The 12,336-nt window shown below is 45.8% G+C and overlaps 1 protein-coding gene across 1 annotated transcript; it reads left to right on the top strand.

The window, feature by feature from the left end:
- Window positions 1-2,909: 2,909 nt before the first annotated feature.
- Window positions 2,910-5,919, top strand: twist2. Its single transcript, XM_018682264.2, has 3 exons — window positions 2,910-3,026; window positions 3,147-3,692; window positions 5,397-5,919. Exon 2 carries the CDS (start codon window positions 3,149-3,151, stop codon window positions 3,656-3,658), a length of 510 nt encoding a protein of 169 aa, XP_018537780.1. The 5' UTR covers window positions 2,910-3,026; window positions 3,147-3,148; the 3' UTR covers window positions 3,659-3,692; window positions 5,397-5,919.
- Window positions 5,920-12,336: the final 6,417 nt, after the last annotated feature.

Here is a 12,336-nt window from a genome sequence, read left to right as displayed (position 1 = left end):
ACGTTTAAAGAGCAGACACATGCATGTGCTTGCACACAGGCCACGGCTTCAGATCCTCTTGCCAAGATCATTTGGGGTGAGCCTCACAAGTGTCTGGGTGGGGGGTTTGAAGTCAAAGGTAACCGATCCTGGCAGGCACATGGACAGTAAAATTCCACTCATCACAGCCTCTAACAAATCATCTCTTCCATAACTTCCCTCACACGTCCGTAACCCTCTCTGTCAGATCAAAGACCTCTGTGAATCATCACGCATCCATACATTTGGCCTCTTTCCTCTGTTTTCATCTGTATCCTTCCTTTATTTTTTCTCCCCATCGAGGCTGTTTTTTGTCTCTCAACGCCGCTCAGTCTCACTTCTTGTCTTGAAACCAGTCGTTTCTCTTTACGAGGCAGAAAGGGACGAGATGGGGATGAGTTTCCACCGATGTGACAGCAGAAAGGATCTGGGCTTATCCAGGCCGTGCCCTCAACCCATGTGGACCTTGTTTTAAAGGTGTCAGACAAGACAGAGGTACGTCATCTTGCTAAGTTGAATTACAGCCTGAGCTCATCTTTGATCTGAGAGGCAGGTCATCCCTCTCCCCCTCTGTCTCACTTGTTTTGCAGCCTCCTCTCTTCCGTCACCTCTCATGCGAAAGCCACAGGGACCAAAAGATTCCTCTTAACTCCAGTGAGTGTTGGGTGAGATGTGTGTGAATCATTCACCAACATCCACGGGGGGTTGAAGACTTCGTATGGATATGACTGCCTTCGCTGCCACATCAACACATTTTCAGAGAGGTGCACTAAAGCTCAGGATAGAGATGTTATATCTCCTGAGTAAAACAGGAACAGAATAAAACCAGGAATGATTTGAAGATGGAGCAAGGTTTCATCCTCACCCTTCACTGCTTGGCTTTTTGATTAGCAGCTTGTTTATCGCTGCCCACAGCGTAAACAGTGGAAGGAGAAGTGCTGGCGAGGTCCCACCCCTCCCTCTGTGTGTATATGTGAAGCCTGAACCTCGCAGACTCTGTGCAGGATCAGCCTCTTACTCTGTAAGTCTCCCCGGGGTGTGTAGGCCTCTTGCAGCTGAGCCGGGGAGCAGAGGGTCAGAGGGCATAATCAGGCAAAGTGTGTGTCACCATGTGTGTGTGTGCTCCTCCTTTCATGCGATGTACTTGCAGATTTTAGAGCATGATTTTCATACGTACATGTGTGAAACATTACCTTCTTTATAAAGCAGACGGGTGTAGTGTAGCCACGCTTCGACCTGAGGCGTGCCAGGGTCTGAATTAAGAGCTGTGGCACTGACTAAAAGTAGTATGACACTCGTCATTACCGCTGGAGCCCAAAACACAAAGCAGACCGGGGTTTCCTGAAGGCCAAGGGAGCTTTCAAGGGAAAACCAGGATATGTCCCAATACCAAGCGAGCACTCATGGGTTTAAACTATGTTGTGCAACTTTCAGGAGGTAGTCTGTTCCACCCCATTTACAGCGACCAGTCTCCCCCGACGTGTAAAACACACATAACATGGGCACATGAACTCAAAATACTGTAGTTTGATTATTTTCAGATACTGCTGAGCTGAAGTGTAGTCTGCAGTGTAAATGAGCTAAATTGCTTCCTAATAAGAGGCAATTATTCAGTACAATTTGATTAATGATAGAGTCGCATTAACAGTTGAAGCCTTGTTTCCTTGATAAGTTCAGGAACATCATCCAATAGCTTATTATGTTGGTTTTTATTTTTTTACCTGCGTTACAAAAAGGTAAAAGAAGTGTGCTCTCACTTCTTCACTTTCATCAAGACATCTTTTTCATTTCCTTAAAAATAAGACACAGCAGATCAGCCTGAAGCCAGATTTTATCTCCGCTCACAGATGTTTCTCCATCTTGTTTCTTTCTTTTTAAATAAAAATAAAACGATCAGTAGGAGTAAGAGTAAAAGTAAAAACCCCCACAACAATATAGAGCCACAGATCCCCCCAGAGGTCAGTCAGCTGATTTGGACAAACTCTGCATTTTGGCAGAGGATAAATTCAGCTCTATAATATGAGCCACCTGTGCGCCGCTCTGCGTGTAGAGGAAAACATGACATGACAGATGAAGAAGTGGACCGCTGACAAAACGCACGGAGGAACCGTCCGCAGAAACCAGAGAGCTCCTCGGTTAGTTTAAGCCTCCTTCCTGTTTGACTTCCACATTATAGGGACTGTGAGAACGCGCGGCCTTGATTCGATTAAAAGATCAAGCGGGTAGATTTCATCCAGCCCGGTGAATTCAGCGCGTAAATCGGCCTCCACGGAGCGTGTTCTCTGCGCTGCCGTGAAAACAGTATTTACTGGACGTGGATGGTAAAGGCCTTAGAGGGGGAGAGAGCGGACTGAGGCACACAGCCCTAACACTCCAGGACCAAATGGATTTTATACAGCAGTTAACTCGATAGTTTTATTGACCCGTGAGGCTCAGACTGATGTTTTACTTTAATTCAAAGCCCACAACCCTCTGAGGCGTTTTGGATAAAGGGGTTATATTGTCAACATTGTGTAAATATGAGTTCAAGCTTTAAACTAAAAGATTCATCAGCAATAATTCAAAATAAAAGTTAGGCCCATTTTAATCCAATACTTCATTAATAATCCCATTAATTTTGATACCAGTAAATATCCCAGGAAACAGGGAAAATATTTAAAGTTCTAATTCTCTGTCTCAGGGTTTAGTGGAACTGGCTTCGCAGCAAAAGAAAAAGAAACTAAAGAAGAGTTTTCCGTCGCTTCTGACTGTAAATAAGCGCCTTGTTCCAGTCATATCCCAGACACATGAAACCATGACCGGTCCCTCCTGCTTATTAGCGGACCAAGACGCGCACTGGCTCCCCCTCCGCCCTGAAAACCCCTCCCCTTCCACCCTCAAAACTATTTAGCATCTGAAACCGGGATAAAGTTTCCAAAAAAACTTAAGGAAAAAACTTCCTGCGAGAGGAGACGCGTGCCAACCTCCAGCCAGAGAGCAGTGTCTTCTTACGGCAAGAAGCGCAGAGAGTGAGACGTTATTCCTCCTCCTCTTTACGGATATCTATTCATCTTTTCTGTTATTTGTAACCACGGCTTCAAAGGTGGACAACGTGTTTTCCTCCCTATCCCTGCATTTCTTCAAGAAAGAAATGGAAGAGGGCTCCAGTTCTCCGGTCTCCCCTGTGGATAGTCTGGTGACCAGCGAGGAGGAGCTGGACAGGCAGCAGAAACGCTTCGCGAGGAAGAGGAGACACAGTAAAAAGTCCAGCGAGGACAGCAGCAGCGGCGGCAGCAGCAGCAGCCCGGGACCGCCGGTCAAACGGGGGAAAAAGCCGAGCCCGAGCAGCACTCAGTCGTACGAGGAGCTGCAGAACCAGCGGGTCCTGGCCAACGTCCGGGAGAGGCAACGGACTCAGTCTCTGAACGAGGCCTTCGCGTCTTTGCGCAAAATTATCCCCACGCTCCCCTCGGACAAACTGAGCAAGATACAGACGCTGAAGCTCGCCTCCAGGTACATTGACTTCCTCTGTCAGGTGCTGCAGAGCGACGAGATGGACAGCAAGATGTCCAGCTGCAGCTACGTCGCGCACGAAAGACTCAGTTACGCGTTCTCCGTGTGGAGGATGGAGGGCGCTTGGTCTATGTCAGCATCTCACTAGCACCCAGAGACCTTCACTTATCTTTGCCAAAGCGGTGGGTACCACGAGCCTGAAGCACAGGAAGTCAGTTCTTATTAGTATTTACAGCAGAAATGTTTATGTGGTGAATAGTGACAGTGACGAGGCAGGCTGATCAGCTGTATTCAGTCCGTTTCACTCATTAACCCCCCAAACTCTGAGTGATGTGACCACCTGGATTTGGAGGGTGTCCTTCATAAACCAACACGTTTCTGTGCAGATAAAAAAAACACATATGTCTAACTGTGCGCGTCGACATTTATATCCACGAGCTCGTTATCCTCGCGCCAGATTCCTGAACACGAGGCCGCAGCATCTCGTCAACGCCCGACGAGAGCGTCCGCATCTGGATGCTGCTGCAGCCGACGACATATTCAAGATCCCACAAGGATCCAGTCTGAACCCTCAGTCCAGCTCAGGATGTGGAGAAAAGGAGGGAACGTTGTATTTATTTATGTGGAGAAAGGGCTTACGGCGGAGGGAAGTAGGTGAATTAATCCAAATAATAGTTTTGGATGGTTCTCACATGCGAGGCCAGGTGAAGAATAAACCTCGACTGTTTCTATTTTGGAGCATTAAATCAGTCAGCTGTTAATCCCTAACTGTATTTTATAATGAGCGGGTTAAAGAAGAAGCAGAGCGCAGCTGCAGTGCCACCGCGGCTCATTCCATCCACAGTAGAGCGTGTTCCTGTGTGGACAGACCGCAGGAGCGGCCCGCTCTCCGCGGCTGGACATGACCGTTCAGGCCAGTGTCAGACAATAAAAAGCCCGGCCTGTGTTAACAGCAGGAGGTTGATTGTGTCAGGTCTGACTGCTGCTGTGTTCATGTGTGAGACAGAATAACTCCAGAGCTGAAGAGGTGTCGTTATCACCTGACACCTGATGAATAATCTGGGAAAACTGAACTTTGCAATTCAGCAACAGAAAGAAAAAAAAACCCCAAAGAAAACCTCGCATCTTCTCTTTGTAGAAAGACATGATGCAGATATAGAATAATTAAACGGAGGCCTCAGAGGAGCCTGCTGGCATCAGAAGATAAAGGTGCAGTTAGTGTCATCTCAGCTGTTTATTTGGAGTGTGATGCTAAACAAGGCGTCAGCGAAAAGAAGCAGCAGCAGGGTTTGTTTAGTTCTCCCGGGCCTGACAGAGCCCACGTCTAACTGCTCATCAGCGACGTGTGTGTGTGTGGTGTGTGTGTGGAGGAATGAGCTCCGTTATAATAGTGATTCACGGTAAATTTGAAGGTGGGTTTTTTCCCCTCTGAGTGTAATTGACCGTCCGGAATGACAGAGCTCTGAAGTGTCGTTGTGCTGATGGCCTGTGCGCGCGGATTCAAATGGGCGAAATTAAAATAAAAAAAAATTCCCATTCATAAATAAGTGCTTTCAGAATAAACGCTTCAGCCTTGTTGATATATTTCAGTTTAATGATTCTTTCAGGAAACAGGTTTTATTGTTTTAGGACTGTCCGCTGAATTTACCCAGGTGCCTCGAACTAAAGGATAGAAACCCGTGTGTGTGTGTGTGTGTGTGTGTGTGCAGCTGTAGGATTACACTCACATACTAAACCTTCCTGCTTTCCTGCAGCCATGTGGTTTTACTCAGCTCAGTGGCTAATAATTGATTCATTAATGACTTCCCACACGCTGAGCTGAGCCAGAAAAAAGCCTCACGTGTCCATATCATCACTAACGCGGTTCTCCTCCTTCTCCACCACAGACTGTTTACTTCTACAAAGTATGAAGACCAAAGGTATTATTGAAGAACCCATCGACCTCAAAGGCATGGCGGAGGAGAGACGTAATGTGACCCACGACTACAGACTCTCGGGGAAGCGCGCGCGTGCGTGTGCGTGTGTGTGTGTGGATGCAGATGTGATCACGCTGCTTATGGAGCTGGAGGTGGAGGTGGAGGAGAGGGGGATTTACGGCCTGTATTTCAACAAAGCCATCCTTTAACCTTTTTATTTTTGAAGGAAATATATTTTGTTTTTCAAAGACTTTAAACCAAAGTATAAATATATATAAATGAATGCATATTGTACATACCTGTGTAAGTGCGCCTATAGCTTGTAAAGGGACCAATGCAATTTAGAGTCATTCCTGCATGGATTTATTTCACCGACTTTCTTTCAGTAGCAAGTCTCCAAAAAAAAAAAAAAAAAAAAAACAACAACAACTCCGTCCAATGTACATTTTTTGTTTGTTTTTGCTTATTTATTAAAACATATTTTTGAACAAAATATGGTCGATTTTTTTTTTTATTTTGGCTGCAGATTCTCAGCTCTAAAATCATATATATTATTCGTTATTTAGACCCGAGCTAAAACAGCCGCCTGGAGAAACAAACACAGCTTATTTATTTCACTGCTGGGTGTGAGAAGCTGCCCCCTCTCTCCCCCGGCCGCTTAAAAAAAACGACCATAAAAAATACAGCTTCATTAACAGTGGAGGAAACTCGAGCCAGTTTCAAACTCAGGCTTATAAAATGCTTGTCCGCTTAAATAACGAGTAATGATTTCAAATGGCGATGCCTCTGGGCTCTTTAACGAGCAGGGAGCCCCAACAACCGCAGATAAGGACAATAACTCTTTAAAAAAAAAAAAAAAAAAGGACCCCAACCAGACGACTGGAGAAACTCCTTTGAATCTCTCCCGCTCACCCTGAAAACATTCAAACTGTTTACATCTCGTTTTCCCAGACGTGGTTAGATGCAATCTAAACACTGAAAGGACCTCATTGTTAACTCCCAGTGTAAATGTGGGGGGTGGGGGTGGAAATAGCTCAGTAATTTTAGCACCACACTGCCCCTCTCATCTCACCTGGAGTGTGTCTGATGACATGTCGCTCAGATACAAAGCATCCAGGAAACACATGCTGCTGCTGCTGCTCCAAACTCACATTATCCCCTGATTTATTACAGTCTACACACACACATTATCTAAAGTGTGTGAGGCAGTCTCGGCAGTAGTAGCACCCGGAGTTAGAGACGGAGGCCAAATGCTGTATGTGACTTTGACACAGTGAGGGATTTGTGTATTGTGATGAGCACTGAGAGGAGGAATCACGTGTTTTACTGTTTCACCTGCTGCTCAGGTGACACTCACCTGCACTCAGGTCAAGGCTTCGGCTTTTAAACTGGGTGATTTATGAGTGTGTGGCACTGAGATCTCTGTGACTAATTCTGCTTTTGCTGGTTCAGGATTAACATGGCTGCATCAGGCCTCAGCTGATCTGGAAACAGGCTCGTGATAATCTGAATCAAATATTCTACGTAAGATTCATGCACAGTTTTTCAGAATAATTTGTCAGATGTCACTCTTGGCATGGTGGTCCTGGCATCCTGTTGGACAGCCCTCCCTACCAAGGCCGGCCCTATCCATAGGAGCCCGTTTGATACCTGCTCATTATCCCGCGCCCTCACAGCTGAGCAGCACAGAATCACCCGGGGCCACTGCTCCAGCGGTGCGAGAGATCCAGATGTTTCCCGTAAAATCAGACGGAAAAAGCTACAAAACTTTAATTTGCAGTAAAAGGGGAATAAAGTAAAGGTTTACGCTCTGTGTGCCTCAAACGGTATTCTGTGTATTCGTCTGGCTCAATAAAAAAAATCCCAAGGTTAGTCTTATACCGCTTCGGCGTGACTGAACTTCCCCTCTGCGTGTGTGTGTGTGTGTGTGTGTGTGTGTGTGTGTGTGTGTGTTGGCAGAGCTGTTAGCTGCCACCACAACTATACACTAAGCTCTAGTCAGACTTGAAATAAGCCTCAAGTATTGATCCTTCTCTGTGTGATGTGACGATCTGTTATCAAGTAAACTGATGAAATTATTGTTATTAAATTAGAGCTGGTTTTATTTGGTATTAGAGGAGAACAATACTTTATGCCCACAGAAAGGAAATTAAAATAAAGGTCTGAAGTTTCCAGTAAAAATAAGAAACAAAGAGTTTGCTTAAAAAAGAAAAAAACTGTATTATTTGCAATATATTTGGGGATTTTTGGGGCTTTTTGTTCAGTTGTTTTAAAGTGACTAACAGCACAGCTGCAGTCATTTCTACCATTATATCCTCCTTAAATCATCATATCTTGGTGCTGAGTTCCACATGAGCCACAAAGATAAGTGAGATTCGGAGGAACTGCTTGGTATTCCCCAGGAGAACCGCTTTATCCGCCTTTTGCAAAGAACACAGGTTCATTTAGTTTTGGCCTCGTGCGTGCAGATATTTTGATATTAAACTAACAGAGCATTGAATCTTGATGCATATGGTAAACCGGCAAAACCTCACATGGAGCGGAGAGAGCGTGATGCCTCTCAGAGGAACCTGGCAGAGCCTCGGCTGTCAAGGCTGCCTGGATGAAAAGGAATTAGCAGAGGTTCTGGCCTTTTTCTTCAGCTCGTATCCGCCTTTCCTTCATTCCATCATTTAATCAGAGCCCCTAAGACTCTGATCCTGCACAGAAGGGCCTCAGGCTGATACTGTTTGTTCTTTCAAAGACGTTATTTCTCTGGAAAGGGTGGGCATGAAAAATGAAATACATTCCCACCTGAGTGCTGCGTAATCTGGCTGGATGTGAATTTAAATCGAGATTTACTCGAACCTCCACTTCTTCTCTCGGCTTCACATGTGTTTACCTGTGCCGAACTTTGAGAGACTCTCAGACTGGAGAACTTCTCATCCCTAAAAGCTGTCACAGTATCCATCAGCGAACTGCTCGACCCTGCTCTCCTGTTGGTGCCAGGGAGTCGCTGATCCTGCGAGGAGAGAGACTCCAGGCAGGATATGATACCACCACGCCAAGCGCCCTTATCTGCGCCCCAAATCTGCTCCTCCTTCCAGCTGAAACTCACTGTGCATCTCTTATTATTTTTATTATTATTCAAAGACTGGAAGCTTCTGCAGACGGCATCGTCTCACTCTGTACCACATGGCTCATCAGGGGTTTCTCTGGAAGCTGTTGGAGTTTCTGTTTCCTTCTGATGTGATGCAGATAACACGTCTGTGCGACGTCTTTCACTTCTGATCTGTGGCTTAATGATTTCTTTTAAATTGGATGCTGTTGCCATGTGAACAAAGTCATTATATATATGTAGGAAATGCAGAGCAGTCACTCTGCACAGAGTGAAGCTGTGAAATAACTTCATGTTTGTGCAGATGCTTTGATTCAGATCCTCTGTGGTCCTCTACCATGTGTAATTTCAGTGTCTTCCACGACGCACTGTGCAAACAAAGGCTTTTCTTGTCGACTTCATGGGAGATAACTGAATAAAAATCTGTCACTGTGGAGCTTAGCTGGGCAGGTTCTGGAGAATATGTACGGGAATGTGTTTGTGCTGCATTTCTCTGCTCCTGGCATCGAGCCTCTGAGCACATCTTCTCTTTTGGCGTCGACCGTGGTCCATCTGGCCTCATCTTACACACACGTACACAAAGTGCAGACCAACTGCTGCGGACAATAACAACATTATATAAACTGCTCTGTTTCTCCACTGGCATATCTATGACTCGTACAATAGGATGGTGATCGTTACATTTCAACACACAATAATTACAGCTGTTCTGACCAGGTCAGATGAGGGACAGCTGGAGGAAACAAACACAGCCGATTAGCAGTAATGTGTGGTCATTAATCTGTCAGATGCTCGCTGAATTTATCTCTGCAGGACACTCAGGGAGGCAGGTCACACATTAAGAATCACTGCTTTGGTTTTATCTTGGCTCTGCATCACTGGAAGAGCATAATTTCATGATAGAGAAAAATTGCTGGTTTGATAATTTGCCTGAAAACCATGAAGCAGCATTAAAGGGAGCTCTCTGACCTCCCTCCAGAGACATGCCCTGTTCATTTCTCTCTCCAGCATCCTCCTCACCTTCAGCTGTGAAACTTGATTCGTCTCCAGGTTTGTGGAGGAGGCAGGGAGGAGGAGGGGTCGTGTGTTTGTGGGGTGACGTGCCGACATTCCCCTCCTGTTTTCCTCTTCATTAGCAGCAGTGAAGACCGCGGGGGTCAGCAGGAGTCAGTGGGTCACGCTGGTTCAGGAGCCGGCTTTCTTCTTCTCCTCTTTTTTTCACCTTAGTTTTCACTTCATTCATAAGTGGCAAAGAAACAGCTTCTGATACATTTGCTCCTGTACTTAAATTTAATTAATCCAAAACTAAGTCACTGTAGAAAAGAATCAGATTCCAGTTTTCTAAATTATAACAAGGTACCACCGGAGGGTTTGAGGCTCATAGAGAGGCCTCTGAAATGAAACCCTCTAGTGGCAACGGATCGAAAGGAGCTAAATCCAAACAACAAACAGCTACAGGGCTGTTCATGCCAAACACAACCATGTAACCTCATGTTTAAACCCTGGTGGTGCCACATGTTTGAGAGTGGCAAACAAAAAGTTTTTACTCCCAGAAATGAATCAAAAACACAAACATTTCCAACAGCAAACGTCCTGCTTACTAGATTTTCAAGTGCTTTGGATCAAATCTCATGGTCTTCATCTGAACAGATCCATCTCCTGACAACGGAGGATCACGTGGTGTGTGTGAAAAAGCTCCAGAAAAGTTAGTAAGTGGACCTTGAGTGACCACATGTCTCACGAGTGCTTAGTCACTCTGAAATATAAATGTAGGCTAAATATATAAATACAGACAGAACAGGCAGACGTATGTATTTTTGAGGAATCTATAAACAGAAGATATTTTGTTCACTTTGAGTCATGTTGGTTTGAGGGGAGTGCTGTTCTCTCTCTAATGTGGCAGTGAGCTCCTTTATGCTTTGCGTCTTACCATAAAGGAAATACAGAATATCTCCTCTTTGCCAGAATAGCTCGGCCTGAAGGGGAGTTGAGGAATAAATCAAGGCTGTGTGTTTTGGTTCGTCCTGTGTCTCTAAAATAAAGTCACTGGTAGCATGTGTCGCTGACCGTCACTGAACTCTGCTGAATCTCGGCTGACGGCGACCCAGCCTCAGGGTTTTGTTTGCAGCAGCTCCTCGTAGCCTCATGTGTCCTTGTCCTTTTGATGTCAGAACGTGCTCGACACCAGACTAAACACACACAGTAGCAAGACAAGCAAACGTTGTACAGCTTTTCAAATACACTATGGATCAGGAGTCCCAACTGGACTGGTGGAACATCCAATGGAAAGAACAGCAAACGGTCACAGACTGTCTCGTGTACGTTTCCACTGTGTCCAGATCCATGCTCGGAGTGAAATAAGTTGAGGGAAACTGGAGATTAAACACTGAATTTGTTTAAAATTTTGTCAGCAACAGAATGACTTGTGTAAAGAGCTCGCCAAAGTGTTTCCTGGTCCAGAACTTTCTGGATTTCACTCTTCTTTCTTAAATACTGATGCCCAGCATACGTGTTTGTGTGTTGATGATTCAAAACTGATTCTAATGACTCTCATCTGTAATTAGTTTTATTTGTCATCCCAGCAGCTGGCCAAAGCCTCATCGCCCATTTCCACTCAGTCAAACCTGCAATTAAAAAGCGCGGTGATGAGCACAGCTGGGAGGATGAGGCCTTTTTTTACGTATATGGGTGGCCGGGTAATGACAGAGCTAACTGACAGCGACCGACGCTGCACGAAGACGCGCCGCCGCAGACCAGAATGTCACTGCGGGAGAAACAAGAGGGGAAAATAGATAGGAGGGGGTTTTCCCAGATTTCATCCCTTGCTGACATTTCAGGCCTTTGTTGTGGAGAGGAGGCGGCCATCTTGTGGGCTGGCCTTCAGGCTTCAGGAGGGGGAGAAAGTTCAACTCGCAGGGTTCCGCCTTTTTCGGCGACCTGACCTCGCAGAGAGGTCACGGGGGTTGCAACATAGCAGAGATGACGAACGCGCCGACGCCCACGGTGAGCTAAAGGTGAGACGGGCAGTCTGGGTGTCATGAGCGCGGCCGTTAAAGCACTTCCAGGCACCGAAGAACCATAAAGAGACACATTCCCATCTCTCACATGTTCCCTTTTTTTTTACCTCGAGGAGCCTTCAGAGCTCAGCATCTGTATGATGGTAAATATTGTCCCTCATGTCTCTGTTTAACCTCATGTGCTCCCTCTCGTTTGCCTTTGACTCAGCGTGGCGTCTCAAACCTCCGTGATTTACAGAGATTGTGACGAGGCCACAAAGCCTGAGGCGGCGGTATTATTTACACTGTTACTCACTAAATTCAGAGTTTGACAGGAAAGCAGTGGAATGTGTGTTTATTTGAGGGGAGGTAAGGCGGGATTGGCTGTTTGTTTTTGGGCTGTTGTCTTAGCGTTAGTTCCACCACCAACAGAGATTCACTGCTGTTTATTTGGACACTAGCTCAGACCTTTGCCCCGTCCAAATGGGTGGCTAATCCCGGTCAGAGCTACTGTGGGGCCCTTGTTGCTGTTCCTCTAACGCTGCCTCCCTCTGGACTTAAAGGGGAACTCCACTCATCTTTACACATCAGTGTCTGTTTACAGATGTTGGGGCAGTCTGATAAAGTGCCAAGCGATGTCATTTGCATCAGAAATGTGGGATGTGGTGTTAAAAAGAACTGGGTGAAGTTACCTGTAAAGCTGCTGCGATGCAGTGCTGTTTTTATTCTGTATGAGGACAGGTGCACGTCCTGCATCTCCCTTTCTTTGTAATGAAAACAGTAAGGGACACTATCAGCATAATAAACAGACAGTAGA

Source organism: Lates calcarifer, linkage group LG1 (genome assembly GCF_001640805.2).
Source record: "Lates calcarifer isolate ASB-BC8 linkage group LG1, TLL_Latcal_v3, whole genome shotgun sequence".
In the NCBI taxonomy this organism is placed as follows: domain Eukaryota; kingdom Metazoa; phylum Chordata; class Actinopteri; family Centropomidae; genus Lates; species Lates calcarifer.
The sequence above is the reverse complement of the archived record's forward strand: the minus strand, read 5'-3'. Positions and strand labels throughout refer to the sequence as shown.